This window comes from Mobula birostris, chromosome 22, assembly GCF_030028105.1.
Source record: "Mobula birostris isolate sMobBir1 chromosome 22, sMobBir1.hap1, whole genome shotgun sequence".
Classification (NCBI taxonomy): Eukaryota; Metazoa; Chordata; class Chondrichthyes; order Myliobatiformes; family Myliobatidae; genus Mobula; species Mobula birostris.
In genome coordinates, this window is record NC_092391.1 from 4,819,211 (window position 1) to 4,835,831 (window position 16,621).

Consider the following 16,621-nt stretch of genomic DNA (forward strand, 5'->3'; position numbering starts at 1 on the left):
TGTTCATGACTATTGTTTTGTAGAGTTTTTGTACTTGATTGGCAATATTTCTGAGGATGGGCTGATATTTTTATGGGAGGGGTGTATCCTTTTGATTGTTTAAGCTGTTGGACTGTTGCTTTTTTTATTAGCGTTTGATGTAAGAAAAAGAATAGACCATTCATCCTTGTTCGATTCTCACCACTGTCTTTAGGCAGTTTGCATGTTCTCCCCATCCAATGTTGGGTTGCTCTGGTTTCTTCCCACATTCTAAAGATGTACATGTTAAGGTTAGTGAAATGTGGGTATGCTATATTGGTGCCAGAACTATGGCAGGTTGCCCAGCACAATCCTTGCTGATTTGGTTTAACACAAACCATACATTTCACTGTATGTTTCGATGTACTATACATGTGACAAAAAAATTCTAATCTTATTTTCTGTCTCTGTTTAATCAACTCTATTTTCTCACTTAACTCTAAATACCCAAAAAACTTAAAAATTTTAGGAAGTATTTTGTTAAGTATATCTGAACTAAAATAATGCTTGCATTTTTCATTCCTTTATCAGCTATGCAGGAAGAAGCGCTTAAACTGGTCTTGCTTGCATTGGAAGATGGGTCAGCACTCTCTAGGAAAGTGCTGGTTCTCTTCGTTGTTCAGAGGCTTGAACCACGATTTCCTCAGGCATCCAAAACCAGTATTGGTCATGTCGTACAACTCCTGTACCGTGCTTCATGTTTCAAGGTACTGCATTTGGGTTTACAAAATATTCTATTCATCTCATGAAACTTAAATTCTATAAATTTAAGAGCTTTATTTTAAGTAAAAGTCTGTATTTTATATTATTTTAACAAAATAGATTTTAATATATCAAAAAAAACAACTTTTAATGAGTTTTTAAACAATGACTAAACTGCAGATGAGATAGACATCATTGTAGAAAAGTAATGGTGACTTTTTGTTTTATAGAGGATAAGGAGGTGGAGTTACAGCTTCACTTACCTTGCAACTTTTAAAAACACAATAGGCAGTGTTGTCTTGCGAATCATGTTGAAAAGTAATTGTTCCATATTCAGCTTGTTGGCAAGGACAAGGAGTTATATTAATGACATTTGATGCTGTTGCTATGGAGAGTGGAGCTCATAAGCTCTGTTTCCTCAGTTTTATTTTTGGTTCCAAATAGGACCTGCTCTTGTTTCCATTATCCTCTTGTTCTTTATTTTAAAGAGATCCTTGGATTTGTGAGTATTTTGTCATGCTCTTTCTTTGTTTTTCTAACTTCACATTTAATTCATTCTTTACCTTTTCTATACTTTAGAAGCCTTCTGCTCTGTTAAGCTCCAAGATGTCCTTTGTATAATGTGATGACAGACACTGGATACAATATTTCACTTGTGATTTAATGGTTTAACTGGAGCTTTAGGTTTAAGATAATCTTCCTCTTAATGTACATTGGACTCTTAAAATCTAGGATCCCATTATTTTTATGACACTTTCTTAACAGGGCCGCTGTTTTCAAAGATCTATGCACGTACATACCCCAAAACCCTATAAAACAGTAGGACTAACTTAATGTTATCTCTGTTTCATTCAGCCAAACTGACAGCAGTTTGTTTTTTTAAAGAAAAAGATGAATATATTTGATATGCAAAGATATAACTTGCACCCGCCTGAGAGAAGCACAGCCCAGAGTTTAGCTGATCCAGTCAAGGAACAGATCCCATTTACCCACAAGTGCCCCTCACCCACTGGGCAGGTAATCCACAAAATCCTTTTTAAGCAGTCTACAAGCCCAGTATTTGTCTTGCTCAGTGATAGTTGCTGACCTAGATCCTTGCACATTGATAACCACCTGAACCTCTTCATGCAGGTACAGTCATTATCAGCTACAGCAGATAGAGATGGTGTGTGATGGAATGTGCTGATGCCAAAACTGCACAGTTGTCACCTACAATACCTACAAATCACAATTTAGTATGATTTTATGTATTTAGTGTGATTTTGTGTATCAAATGCATTTATTTTTATTTTTAAACAGATCAGTCAGTTCAGCTGAATGAATTAAATACGATATTGAGTCATTGCCACTGTTTTACAGGGTTTTTGGGGAGTATGTGCATACATCTTTGAAAATGGCAGGCCCTATTTAGGAAGTAATTGTGGAAATAATGAGATCTTGGACTTAAAGAGTCCAATGCACAATAAGAGGAGGATTATCTTAAACCTTTTATAAAGCACTAGTTAGACCATTAAGCCACACACAAGTGAAATATTGAATCCGGTGCTTGTCACCATATTATAGAAAATACATCTTGGAGCTTAACAGAGCAGAAAATCTTCAAGAATATAGAAAATATAAAGATGAAATCAAATGTGAAGATAGGAAAGCAAAGAAATAGTGTGACAAAGTAGTCATAATCCAAAGATCTCTTAAAAATAAAGAACTAGAGGACAATGGTGTGGAGGGACCAAGAGATATAAGAGCAGTAGAGGCAGAGTTTTTGGGTAAAGTTTTTACAGTCTTCACAAATGAAGTAGTTGGTACAAATATTGTAGTTATGAAGGAAGAGTGTGATATAATGGAAGGGATAAACATGGTATGTTAAGTATTAAAGGGATTCAGCATGTTTTGGAAGTTGTTAAATCTGCAGGTATAGACAGTTTAAAAGAAAGCTAGGAAGAGGAGTTGACCATTTATCATTACCCCTGGCTGCAGAATTGGTGCCAGAAGGCTGATAATGTACTGTTATTTCACAAGGAGGAAGTGATTTTAAAAACCAAGTTAGACCAGTAAATTTCACTTTGGTGGTGAGACTTTTGGATTATATTTGTGAGGAACTGTATAGACTTTAACATGGAAAGCCACATTATAGGTTTGTTAAAGGAAAATTCTCCTCAACGAGAATTTTATTTTTGAAACAATAAAATATATGAATGAGGGCAATGCATTTGATGTATTCTGCATGGCCGTCTTGTGTTAGCCCTAATATTTAAATCTAAAATGAAAATACGTAATATATAGAGTAAGGAGCTGAGGACTGAGGTCAGTGGAATCCCACTAATTATAGCCTTTCACTTGCAAAATTACTCATCAGTCTTTCTTACCAATGATCTAATTTACTATTCTCTCCTGGATTCCATTGACTAATTTTGGCCAGCATGTGTTGTAGAAGTTTATCAAATCTCTCTATCTTTCCTTAAGGGAAAGGAAAAGCTTTGCAGGCACCTATAGGCAAAGTTCCTGCAGAAATGTGGGACAGATATGGGTGAAGAGAGTGCAGGAAGTTTAGCAAGCTGCTGGCTACTGTAATGTATATCTATTCTTGAGTGCTGTGAAAGTTGTTTACACCCATCGGAAATTCTTGTGAGTTTATGCCCTTTCACTAAGCCAGGAAGGACTTCCATCATTAAAATGTTTAACTCCTGTACAACTAAATATGTATTCTGGTAGTTAATTACTTAAGCATGTTGGCTTCATCAGGTAAGCAATAGTGGGTATAATTTATTAAAAGAGTATTAGTGAAAAATCACCTCATTTTTGATATGCAATCCTGATGTGCATTTTGCTGCTTTTATGTCTTTTCAAATCAATTTATTTTTCATTCTTTTGTGTCTTGTTGACAAATTTGACTATGTGATTACTTTTCTTTGTTTACTTTCAAATAAACTAACACAATTTCTAGTGGATAATTTTAAAAAACATAGAACTAATTCGGAGCAAATAGAAACTTATATTCTACTTCAAGACCAAAATATCCATCATGAGATGCCCTAATCCTAACCATGATGAAGGGTCTCTGCCTGAATCATCAATAGTTTATTTGTTTCTATAGATGCCACCTGACCTGCCCTCTAGCATTTTGTGGGTGTTGACCTAGAATGCAATACACCAAGGGTTCCCAACCTGGGGTCCACGTATTCTTCGGTTATTCTAGGGGTCTATGGCATAAAATAAGGTTGGGAGCCAGTGGAATTCCAGTTTGGATCTAACAAGCGATCATTTGAACAAATAAAGCTTCTACAATTTGATAATAGCCAGATAATCCTTTTTTGTAATATTGAACAAAGATAAATTGGCTGTACATCAGTACAAGAGAGCAAATATGCTTTGGTTTAACATCTCATCTTTAGCAATGTTATTTCTAACAGTTTCACCACTACATAGTCAGCTTTGATTTTTGTGCGTAAATGTCCAATGGAACTTGAACCCAGAATTTTGAGTTGACCAATGCTAGCAATTGGGCATGGTATGTGGTTAGAATTGTGATGAAAGAGCAGCTAAGTTTGCTGCACAGAACAAACAATACAGTGAATTCTAGTTAATTAGGACACGTCAGGACCAATTATTTTTGGCTTCATTGATTGACTGCCCCATTAGCCAAAGTTACATGGTTAAAAAGGTGTATAAAAAGACAAACTACCATTTAACTGAGAAACAAATTATATATTTAAATGAAATAGAGAACAAGTCAGAACATTACCAATGCTACCACAGTATTATAAAACTGTGTATTAGTGCCTAATAGTTATTGATGGAGAAATTCACCTAGTGTACACTGCTGTGTTCTTTTGATTGAGTGTAAATGAAGAAAACCAGCAAAGGCACCAAGTGCAGATAATGGACTGCCTTCATACAGTACTTTTGATGATCACATCCTCCAAATCTTCATTTTCATTGTAATATTTGATACCTTCAAATTCTTCGTAATTTCTAACTTGTTGATGTAGTGAAATCATTTCATTTTCACTCCTAGCCGTTTCTGGCATCTCCAAGCCTGAATGGTTGAAAACAGTTTGGAATTGTCTTACTGCTGACTTCTCACCAGTTATCAGTGATGAAAATCACTGCATTTTGAAGACGAACACACACAACTGACACGATATAATAATTGGTCTAAGCAGGTATCATGTCTTAACAATTTTCTGTCCCAATTAAGCAGTGTAGTGTTCCAAATAAATGAAGGGAATCCTAGCTATTTTCTCAATTAGGTTTTGTTCTTTAAGAGTTGCCCCGATTAACTGATGGCCCAATTAACTGGAATCCACTATATTCCATTAGCATTTATATTTGTCCACTCTCTTTCAGTACCTCATCTCTTTAGAGTCTTTAATCTGTCATCCACAATTTCTTGTCATTTAGAACTGATCAGGTCTCTCTTGGTTCCAAATTAGATGACCTTGTATTTTCCCATTTTTGAACTGCCTTCTGCCACATGGACGTATGTATGTGGATAAGCATGATTAATTGTGGACTGTTTCTCTGTAGGTTACAAAAAGGGATGAAGATTCTTCTCTAATGCAACTGAAAGAAGAGTTTCGTACTTATGAAGCTTTACGCAGGGAGCATGATGCACAGATTGTTCATATTGCCATGGAGGCAGGACTTCGAATTTCCCCTGAACAATGGTCTTCCCTTTTGTATGGAGACTTGGCACACAAATCACACATGCAGTCCATCATTGATAAGGTGTGTTGTGTAGAAGATGTGGCTAATACTATGATTTACCAGGGTAACTTAATAAAATTCTAAAATATCCTGTTCTCAGTCCACAGCAAACCTCAATAAAATGGTGGCAAAGCAGTTACCTCTGCTTCTTGACCATCCCAGGATCCAAGGTCAGATTTATTTCTGACCTTGGATGTTGCTCGTGTGGAGTTCAGATAGAGTGGACATAGAAAGGATGTTTCCTATAATGGGGAGTCTAGGGCCATAGTGCATACCCTCAAAATAGAAGGACAACCATTTGGAACAGAGATGAAGAGGAATTTCTTTAGCCGGAGGGTGGCAAATCTGTGGAATTCATTGTCACAGACGGCTGTGGAGACCAAGTCATTGGGTATATTTAAAACAGAGGTTCCACCGAGATGCAACACAGAGCGTCATAGGAAGTCATTCCATAGGCCATCAAACTTTACAACTCCTCCCTTGGAGGGTCAGACACCCTGAGCCAATAGGCTGGTCCTGGACTTATTTCCTGGCATAATTTGCATATCACTATTTAACTATTTATGGTTTTATTACTATTTAATTATCTATGGTGCAACTGTAACGAAAACCAATTTCCCCTGGGATCAATAAAGTATGACTATGATAGGTTCTTGATTAGTAAGGGTATCAAAGGTTACAGGATAATAGGGTTGAGGTGGATAACAAGTCGACCATGGTGGATTGGCAGAGCAGACTCAATAGGCTGAATGGTCAATAGTTTCTCCCACAAGTTGCTCATGCCTCCCGGCAGTATTGGTGAAAATAGGAGTAGATCAGAATCTGCAGGAAGGAGCTATCCTTTTGCAACACTGGAAGAGGTGAGGAGAGGGAGTGATTAGGTGGACAGAAAGTGGAATCTCTTTCCTAGTTTGCGACAGTGGAGAAGGAAGAAGATCAGAAGTGCAGGAAATAGAACATGGATGAGGAGCTTGTATCTGTAGGAATTCTTTGGTTGAAGTAAAGGAAGGTGGTATAGTCAGAATACAAGAGATAGAGAATAGAATAGTTTCCTTCCCGGAAATTTTATGCATATTTGCAATAGTTGTGGACCTAGTGCAGAATGATAGAAAGATCTGAGAAAAGAATGAATAGAGCTCATGACAGACCTTGCAAAGTGGGTATTTTGGTAACTCTTAATGATGAAAATTTCCAATGCCTAGCAAGAACTGGAAATAACTGTTAAAAATTTTTAAACGTTACATTTTTTGCCACATGTACATCAAAACATGCATTGAAGTGTACCATTTGCATTGTGCAAGTTGTGGTAAGGCAAGGATAGCCTGGGGCAGTTGTAGTCAAGCGAGACCTTTGAAGTGAGACTGCCAGTGACACCTCTGCTTATGACAGACCAGATGGGCTGGGCTGATTGCGGCAGTATGTACTCAAGTCAAACAAGTGAGGTCTCTGTAGTGAGACTTTTGCAGAAAGGACTTCTTAGAACCTAGTGTCTCTTTATACAGTAGGGGATGCCAGAGTCAGACGAGTTAAGATTAATGGAAGGATGTGAAACATACCCAACAACTAAGGCTCTATTGTCTTTACTAATTTCAAAATATCATCAACTGTCTGATTGAAGTTTCAATTGACACCTCTATTGTGAATGACGATTGATCTTTCGAACAAGGAATTTAAACATATACAATTTACAATGATCAATATCCACTGATAAGCCAAATCTGTGTATATATAAAACAATAGCAGTTTTTTTTGTTCAAACTTCAGAAAGTGTGAGTGACGGGCCCATGCTGTTCTCCTTGTGCACAAGTAAAATAAAAAGAATGTTTGAGTCGTAAGAGTGCGTGTGTTCTGGGCTCAGTAATTTTAGTTATTTTATTTTATTATCAGTGACAACAGAATCAATGACCAACACAGTTCAAGGATGTACTGGGGACTGCCCGCAAGTGTCACTATGCTTCTGGTGTCATCATAGCATGCCTGCAATTTACTACCCATAGGTCTTTGGAATGTGTATTGCAGGAAACTAGGGCACCCAGAGGAAACCCACACGGTTTACAGGGAGAATGTACAGTGCCTATAAAATGTATTTACCCTCCTTGGAGGTTTTCATGTTTTATTGTTTTACAACATTGAATCACAGTGAAATTAATTTGGCTTTTTTTATGCTGATCAACAGAAAAAGACTCTTTCATGTCAAAGTGAAAACAGATCTCAAAAAAGTGATCAAAATTAATTACAAATATAAAACTCAAAATAATTGCATTAGTATTCATCCGCGCCCTTTAATATGACACACCAGATCATCACTGGTGCAGCTAATTGGTTTTAGAAGTCACATAATCAGTTAAATAGACATCTGTTTTTGGAGACCTGTGTGCAGTCAAGGTGTTTCAATTGATTGTAGGAAAAATACACCTGTACCTGGAAGATCCAGCTGCTGGTGAGTCAGTATCCTGGCAAAAACTACACCATGAAGACAAAAGAACACTCCAAGCAACTCCACAAAAAGGTTATTGAAAAGCACAACACAGGAGATGGATACAAGAAAATTTCCAAGTCACTAATTGTCCCTTGCAGAACAGTTAAATCAATCATCAAGGAATGGAAAGAACATGACACAGCTGTAAATCTGCCTAGAGCAGGCCGTCCTCAAACACTGAGTGACCGTGCAAGAAGGGAACTAGTGAGGGAGGCCACCAGGAGAATTATGACAACTCTGGAGGAGTTACAAGCTTCAGTGGCTGAGATGGGAGTGACTGTGGATACAATTACTGTTGCCTGGGTGCTTCACCAGTCACAGCTTTATGGGAGAGTGGCAAAGAGAAAGTCACTGTTGAAAAAAGCACATGAAATCTTGGTTAGAGTTTGCCAGAAGGCATGTGAGAGACTCTGAAGTCAGCTGGAAGAAGGTTCTATGGTCTAATGGAAACTAAAATTGAGCTTTTTGGTCATCAGATTAAACACTATATTTGGTGTAAGCCAAACACCACATGTCATCAAAAACACACCATCCCTACCATGAAGCATGGTGGTGGCTGCATCACGCTGTGGGGATGCTTCCCTACAGCAGGCCCTGTGAAGGTAGAGGGTAAAATGAATGCAGCGAAATACATGGAAATCCTGGAAGAAAACCTGATGCAGTCGCAAGAGAACTGCGACTTGGGAGATTTGTTTTCCAGGAGCATAATGACCCCAAGCATAAAGCCAAAGCTACACAGGAATGGCTTAAAAACAAAAAAAGTTAATGTCCTGGAATGGACAAGTCAGAGTCCAGAACTCAATCCAATTGAGAATTTGTGGCTGGAAGTGAAAGGGCTGTTCACTCACAATCCTCATGCAATCTGACAGAGCTTGTGCAGTTTTGTAAAGAATGGGGAAAAAATTGCAGTGTCTAGATATGCATGGCTGATAGAGACCTATCCACACAGACTCAAGGCTGTAATTGCTGCCAAAGGTGCATCTACTAAATACTGACCTTAAGGGGGTGAATACTTATGTAATCAACTGTTTTGCGTTTTATATTTATAATTTAGATCATTTTTGATGATAAGAGGCATTGATTGAGTGGACAGCTAGAGACTTTTTCCCAGGATGGAAGTGGTTTATACGAGGGGGCATAATTTTAAGGTGTTTGGAGAAAATTAATTATAAAGGGGAGTTTGGAGGTAGGTTTTTACTTAGAGAGTGGTGGGTGCATGAAAAGCACTGTTAGGGGTGGTGGTAGAGGCAAATACATTGGGGACATTTAAGGGATTCTTGTTCACATGAATGAAACAAAAATAGAGGACTATATAGGAGGGAAGGGTTAGATTGATCTTAGAGTAGGTTAAAGGGTCGGCATAATATCTTGAATTGAGCGCCTGTACCGTGCTGTAATCTTCGATGAGCTGAGTATAACCTCAACTCTGCATTCCTATTTACCTGCTTGAATCTTCCATACATATCACCATCCCACAGTCTGCTTAATAAGTATCTAGCTATACACATGTTTCCACTTTCCTCTGAGCAAGAGGGTTTTAAAACTTGCAACTCAATTGTCCAAAATGGATGAACCCTTATTTGTAAACAGTCAACTCCTCCCCCTCCTGAATTCTCCCACAAGAGGAAATGTGCTCTCCACATTCATCTAGACTCATTAGTTACTACCCATAAGACACAAGAGCAGAATTGGGCTATTTGGCCCATGGAGTCTGCTGCATCATGGATGGTATATTATCTCTCTTAACCCCATTCTCCTGCCTTTGACACTCTTACTGATAAAGAACCCATCAACCTCCACTTTAAATATACCCACTGACTTGGCCTCCACAGCTGTGTGTGGCAGTGAATTCCACAGATTCATCCTCTTTCCTAAACCAAGTCCTTCTCACATTTCTAAACGCCAGCAAGTACAAGCCCAGCCTATACAACCTTTCCTCATAAGGTGACCTGCCATTTCTAGATGATAAGTCTGTTAACCTCCTGAACTGCTTCACTTCCTGTGTATTAACATAAGAAAGCCAACACTATAGTCGGTACTCTTGATGTGGTCTATTAATGCCCTCTGCAACAAACATAATCTACCTAGTTATGTATTTATTTCTTCTATTAATAAACGATAACATTCCCTTGACTTTTCCAAATGGTGTTGCTGCATACTAACCACACAAGGACACCCACATCCAATCTCTCAAAATTTCGGTAATATGCTGCTTTTGTTTCCGACTTTTCTGTCAAAGTAGACCATGGTGGACTGATTTAATATTGTGGATGTTCAAGGTGAAGTAGAGTTTTCTCATCTTCATCACAATTATTGAGCAAATTGTTAGTAGTTGCAAGGAGTTCTGATTAAACTTCTTATTCCCTTCCATAGATGCTCTCTGACCTGCTGAGTTTCTCCAATATTTTTTGTGCTTGCTAGGTGAAATATAATGCCCAATGGTAGCTCAGTAGTGATAGCCAAACTGTAGCGCAATTTCATGTAAATCTTTGTTACAACCAATTGTAACAGAACTTTCCTTAATTCCTTTTTCTCTGTTGTCTGCAGCTCCAGTCTCCAGAATCTTTTGCAAAGAGTGTGCAGGAATTGACTATTGTCCTGCAACGGACAACAGATCCAGCTAATCTGAACAGACTACGATCTCATCTTGAACTCTTAGCAAATATAGACCCAAATCCTGGTAAATATATATGTTGATGTTCCTTAAACTCAACAGTCATAACTAGGAATATTACTGAGTTTTTGGAAGTAATTTATTTTTGATATAACTGACTAAATTCAATCCCAATGAATTTGTACCTATTGCGCCAAAGTATTTGTATATTTATTTTGAAAAAGTACATTTTTCAGTATTTTAGTTTCCATGATGTCAGCTTAGTAAATGAATGTGATCCTTAGCTGAATAGGGCTGCATTATTACCATGCATTACATTTTTAGAATCAGGTTTATTGTCACGCACATCAGTCATGAAATTTTGTGGTAGTAGTACAGTGTAGGCTTAACAAATTACTGTAAGTTGCAATAACAGTAAATAAATAGTACAAGAGAGGAATAGATTTCTCTAAGGTCCTGGGTTCATGGACTTTTCAGAAATCTGATGGTGTAGCAGAAGAAGCTGTTCCTAAAACATCAAGTTTGGTCTTCAGGCTCCTATACTTCCTCCCTGATGGCAGTAAAGAGAAGAAGGCATGTCTCGAATGGTGAGGGTCCTTCGTGACAGATGCTGCTTTCTTGTAGCACTGCCTTTAGAAGGTGCTGTTGATGGTGGTGAGGCTTATATCCATGGTGGAGCTAGTTGAGTCATCAACTCTCCGAAGCCTCTTACAATCGTATGTATTGGCGCCTCCATACCATACCAGTCAGAAGGCTCTCCACTGTACATCTCTGGAAATTTTTTAAGATTCTTTGGTGACATATTATCAATATGGTGGCATATTGAGGAACATAGTTCTTTCAGTGGAATAGGAATTGCTTATTTGTGGAAAATGCCTTCATGATATGGGTGGCTTTTATAGTCCCAGAAAGCTCTGTTGGAAGTGTAAACACTAAGATCAAGCAGACATATGCAATAGTTTCACACTGAAAATAGTGGCCATCTTGGACAGCTGGACACATTTGGTTGACTGGCAGCGTGGACTTGAACTTAGAAACTGGGTAGACCATTTGGCCATTCACATCTGTTCCATAAAATCTTGACAGATCTTTTAAGTCTGTGCTATTTTACTCTGCACTAACTAGTACATCTTGATTTCATTATTTCAAGATGTATCTTGAATCTATTTGGTAATCAAGCTTCAACAACCCACTTGGATGGAGAATTCTAAAATTTCCCCATCCTCCAGGGCGAATAATTTTTTGTGGTCTGTCGTAAGTGGTAGACCTTTTATTTTGGAACTTGACACCTGGTTCTAAATACCCCGGCCTGGGAATACATCAATATCAGTCCTACCGAGCCCCCAAAAATTCTGTACATTTAAATGCAGTCACCACTCTTTCTTCTAAATTCACTTAAGGAAAGAGTTTATGAAGATTGGGCCTCCTGATGACAAATCTCCTGTATTTAGAAATAGAAATAACTTGAATGAACTTTAATTACTTTCCTTTTGTCTCAAGTATTGTCTTGCCGATATATGTTATTTTGTGGACCTGATATGATTTGATTAAAGCACCTAGATCTTGCATTTAATTCCTCTGCAATAAAGGCCACTGAACAGTTTGGTTTTCTCATTGCATACTGCACTTGGATATTAACTTTCAGTACAAGGATACCCAGGTCCGTCTTAAAACTAACACTTCCAATTTTTCATTGTTTAAAATTTATGACTGTGTCTCTATCAATATGTGAATAGATTTCGCCATTCTGAAGAGGCTGAGATGAAAGGAAGTGAAACAGAATGAAAAATTGAAGGCAAATTACTTTTTGCAAAGTTGAAAGTAGATTTATTACCAAAGTACATATATGTCACTATATACAACCCTGAGATTAATTTTCTTGTGGGTATTCACAGTAAATACAAAGGAATAAGTTGTAAAATGTCAAACCTGCCTTAGCTTTTCAATGCGGTGTGCTGTTTTTGGAAATTGGAGAAGAAAAAACTACCGTCTTGTCTTTCTCTTAAGATGCTGCAGCTCCAACGTGGGAACAACTAGAAAATTCAATGGTAGCTGTAAAGACTGTTGTTCACGGGCTTGTGGATTTCATCCAGAATTTTAGTAAAAAGGGCCATGAAGCACCACAAGTAAGCCTATTTTTATTAATGTAGTCTTGCTTCAAGAGTCAAATATTGGCAACAGAATTTGAGCTAGCCAATATCCTGAAGATAATTGGTTATTTGAAACTATTTGTTAAAAATGTGCATTATTTTTGCTGCTTTCAAATTGAAATTCAGAGTAAAATTTAAAGCTTTACTGTCACATTGTTCTAGGTTATTTTATATTCGAAGTAAACTTATTTCAATGTATAGCTTCCTTATAAATTGCTTAACAGCAGTTTGTATATAGAAACGGTTTTCTGTTATTTCACAGCAGAGCGTAATTGTCAAGTGGAAAACAATTGAGTACTGTTGATGGTAGATTATGCCTGACTTTTGCCAGTTTTAAACAGCCATTGAAGTATTGTTCATTTGTTGTTTATCAGCCACAGCCAAACAGCAAGTATAAAACCAGCATGTGCCGAGACCTTCGACAACAAGGAGGTTGTCCTCGTGGTGCCAATTGTACCTTTGCTCACTCCCAAGAGGAGCTGGAAAAGTATGTATTTTAATTATACATTGATTGTAGAAAAGTATCTTTGCACCTTGAATCCTGTCTTTCTACTTTCAAATTCAGGAAAAACATGCTCATTGTTGGGGAGAAACATTGGCACTGAGCAATATAATGTTGCCCCTTTAAGCATTGGTATGTAAATTACAGATTACGTAATTTTATTTGTTGAGTCCCCGTAACAGTATTGCAATTACGTATTTTCTTTTGAGATGTGAAATTTTGATTGCGTTTTGGATATTTCCAACACGCACACAGTACTGTAGGAACTGAGCAAATTGGGCACCTGTGGAGGGGAATAAACAGTCGATATTATATCCAGGATTGGATATTTGTAATCTTGTCATTTCTGAGAGTAACTAGGATTTCTATTGCTGTAACAGTGAAGCTACAATCTGGATTAAACTTGAGAAATAAAGGGACAATATAAAGATTCCCATGCAGTTCACTTCTTGGAAAATCATAAACTTTCAAAATCAGTAATAATGAACTAGAATCTTAAGTGTTTCCTTTATGAGGTGATTACTTTGAGGTTGTAGAAAAACTTAATGCCAGATCAAAAATCTACAATAACTAAATTCTGTACATGCCACAACTGTCAGTATATTAGGCAGCTCCTGTGGAGAGAGCAAAAGCATCCAACAACTACATTTTTAATGTTGTCAGTTTAAAGGTATATCAGTGAAGACATATTTTTGTGGCTTTAGTGTTTCAGGGCAATGTAACTGCAACTTTGCATTTATATATCTCTTTTAATGAAGGAAAACGCAAGAGCTTCACAGTTAATTGTGAAAACAACTGGCAGTCTTTTAAAGGGGGCATTAAGATACGGTACAAGAGAGATATCAAGGGAAGTTGTAAAGGAGGAGTTTGGTAAACAAGTGGAGTTTGTTTTAGGAGACGATTCCAGAGCTTGGACTCTAAGCAGCTAAAGCAAAGAACACCAATGGTAGAGTAAAGGAAATGGGAATTGTGCAATATATTATATATGGGGCCAAAATGGTGAATTTCTACAGAATGTATGATTCTACGGGGTTAAAGTTTAAGAACAAAGCCATAGGTGATTTGAACATGAAGGTGATGTCAGAAACCAGAGCGATTCAACAGTGAATACATTTCAATACAGATAGAGATACAGCAGTCAAGTTTTCAGTGAGTTCCAGTTTAGAAGTTGAAATACTGCTAGCTGGTTAGAAATGCACAGGAAAATTATCTTTTGGTAGTCATAAACTTTTGTTAAACTCGCTGCTGTCTATGGAAAGTATCTCAGAATGTCAGATCTTTACCCAGTGGTAGTGTATTTAATTTGCAGTGAACTTCTTTTTGAGCCTTGAAACCTGTACAAGAATGATCTATGTGATGATATTTTAATATACTGACTGCATCATAGAGGTGGAAAACTTAGTTGTATTCTTTATAATAGGTATCGGATGCGGAATAAGAAGATTAATGCTACAGTCAGGCCCTTCCCTCTATCACAAGCACTTCAGAGCAAAGTTGGAATTGCCAATATAGTCACAACGTCTGCAGGAAATATAGTCTCTGTAACAGGATCCACTGAAACCACTGTGAAAATGGTGCAGGCAACTAATGGGGTAATTAACCCAGAAAGTACCACGCCACAACTAATACCACGATGTGCAGATACCTCAGCTTCTTTGGAGAATGCTAAGAAAGTCGGACAAAACTGTCTGAGCACACCTGGGTCACTATCTGGTTCACCGACAGAAAAGTAAGGTGTCACTTTACTTTTGTAAAATTTGAGATCCACACAACCTCCCCTTTTTGAATTGATATTCATAGTTACAAATCAACACACGTTGTTACCACTGATAACTTTTCTACACAGGTCAGTTAATATTTTATTAAAATATCAGTTCACCAAGAAAATTGTTAATATTTTAAAATGGCAGTTCACCAAGAAAATTGGTTCCAACCATTTCCAATCCTATCAGTGTTACTTTGTGCACTTTCTGTATAGGAAGGGTGATTGTGGTTAAAAGCTCTAATTGCAATACAACTGAGCTGGGTTCAGAGCCCTGGATACAATCCTGATCTTGGGTGCTGACTGTGTGGAGTTTGCATGTTCTCTCTCTGACCATATGGGTTTCTTCCAAATCCATCAGTTTCCTCCTACATCCCAAAGATCTGGTTAGTAGGTTAATTGGCCACAGTTACTTGCCCTTCAGTGTAAAGGAGAGATGTATAATCTGAGAGGAGCTGATGTGAATTTGGGGATTACTGTTGGAATGAGAATTTTGTTGTTTTAAGTCAACCATCACTCAAATTGTACGATTAAATCATACAGCAGCATTCAAAAGAGGAAATGTAGTTTAATGCTTCAATGTATACTTAAACCAATAATTTCATTTCTAATAGTCTTTCATGAAGGCACTTAAAAATTGCTTAAGAGCGAAGCATTTGACAAATGATACGGATAGATAATCTGGTGTTAGCTGTGTCTTGTCAACGTGGAATCTATAAGAGGTTCCAAAATAAGAGGTTTCAGTTCATAAACTTAATATATCTAGCAAAAAGACTAGCTAAAATTGAAATCCTGCAACTATTATTTCCTACTTAAAAATAAAATTGGACCCTATCGCTATATATCTTAAATGACTGAATTACAGTAAGCTTCAAACATGTACAAAATTGCTTAAAAATTCAGAGTTATCTGAGAAGAACCTTGTGTTTAGTGTGTAAGAACAGAACCTTAGCATTTTTTTAATTTGTTATTATATCAGCTCTTGTCTTTGAAAGACAGAAGAAAGATATTTCCACCAGAATATTTTTTTCCATGTAAACCTTTGCTGGGGTATTGAGCAATTATCTCCTTAGTTATCAAGTGATTTATTTTTTCCAAAAGAAAAACCCGAATAAATAATATTTTGCGAAGGAAGCACATTGTTTCTGAAGCTGCTAGTATTGTATTTTGCTTTAAGAGACTTACATTTTGTTTTCCAGTAAAATTGGTTCACCTCCCAAGACGGTTCTCAACCAAGTGCTCCCTACTTCAGCAGTAATGTCATCACATATTGGACCAGATGCGACTTCCCTATCTTCTGCAAAGTCTATGTCAAGAGTGTCAGTGTACCCATCTCAGCAACCTGACTTGTATTATCAGGATCCCAGAGCAACGGTTCCCTTTGAACTGCCTGCTTACCAACAACCAGGTAAGCCGAGCCCAGATCTATAGTCCTCAATCGATCATGATGTTTCAATGAATTTATGCTGTACCTATGGCTGTTTACACAGATACAGTTCAGAGTGGCCTGAAGACCCAAGATTCCGCAGGGATCTGTTCTGGGATCCCTCCTCTTTGTGATTTTTATAAATGACCTGGATGAAGAAGTACAGGCGTGGGTTAGTAAGTTTGCTGATGACAGAAAAGTTGGGGGTGTTGTGGATAGTCTGGAGAGTTGTCAGAGTTTACAGCGGGACATTGATAGGAT

The 16,621-nt window shown here is 37.5% G+C and overlaps 1 protein-coding gene across 9 annotated transcripts in view; it reads left to right on the top strand.

Moving 5' to 3' along the window:
* rc3h2 (ring finger and CCCH-type domains 2) overlaps window positions 1-16,621 on the top strand; it is a 105,552-nt gene that overhangs the window by 44,673 nt on the left and 44,258 nt on the right. For 8 of the 9 annotated variants that reach the window (XR_011882859.1, XM_072240636.1, XM_072240638.1 and 5 more), the window contains 7 exons: window positions 550-725; window positions 5,248-5,448; window positions 10,454-10,586; window positions 12,528-12,646; window positions 13,045-13,157; window positions 14,593-14,901; window positions 16,134-16,342. Coding sequence is in view for 8 of the 9 variants with exons in the window: in XM_072240636.1 (XP_072096737.1) it covers window positions 550-725; window positions 5,248-5,448; window positions 10,454-10,586; window positions 12,528-12,646; window positions 13,045-13,157; window positions 14,593-14,901; window positions 16,134-16,342 (1,260 nt within the window). In the remaining variant the exon portion in view is untranslated. The remainder of the gene's footprint in view (window positions 1-549; window positions 726-5,247; window positions 5,449-10,453; window positions 10,587-12,527; window positions 12,647-13,044; window positions 13,158-14,592; window positions 14,902-16,133; window positions 16,343-16,621) is intronic. The other variant, XM_072240642.1, reaches the window with a different exon arrangement.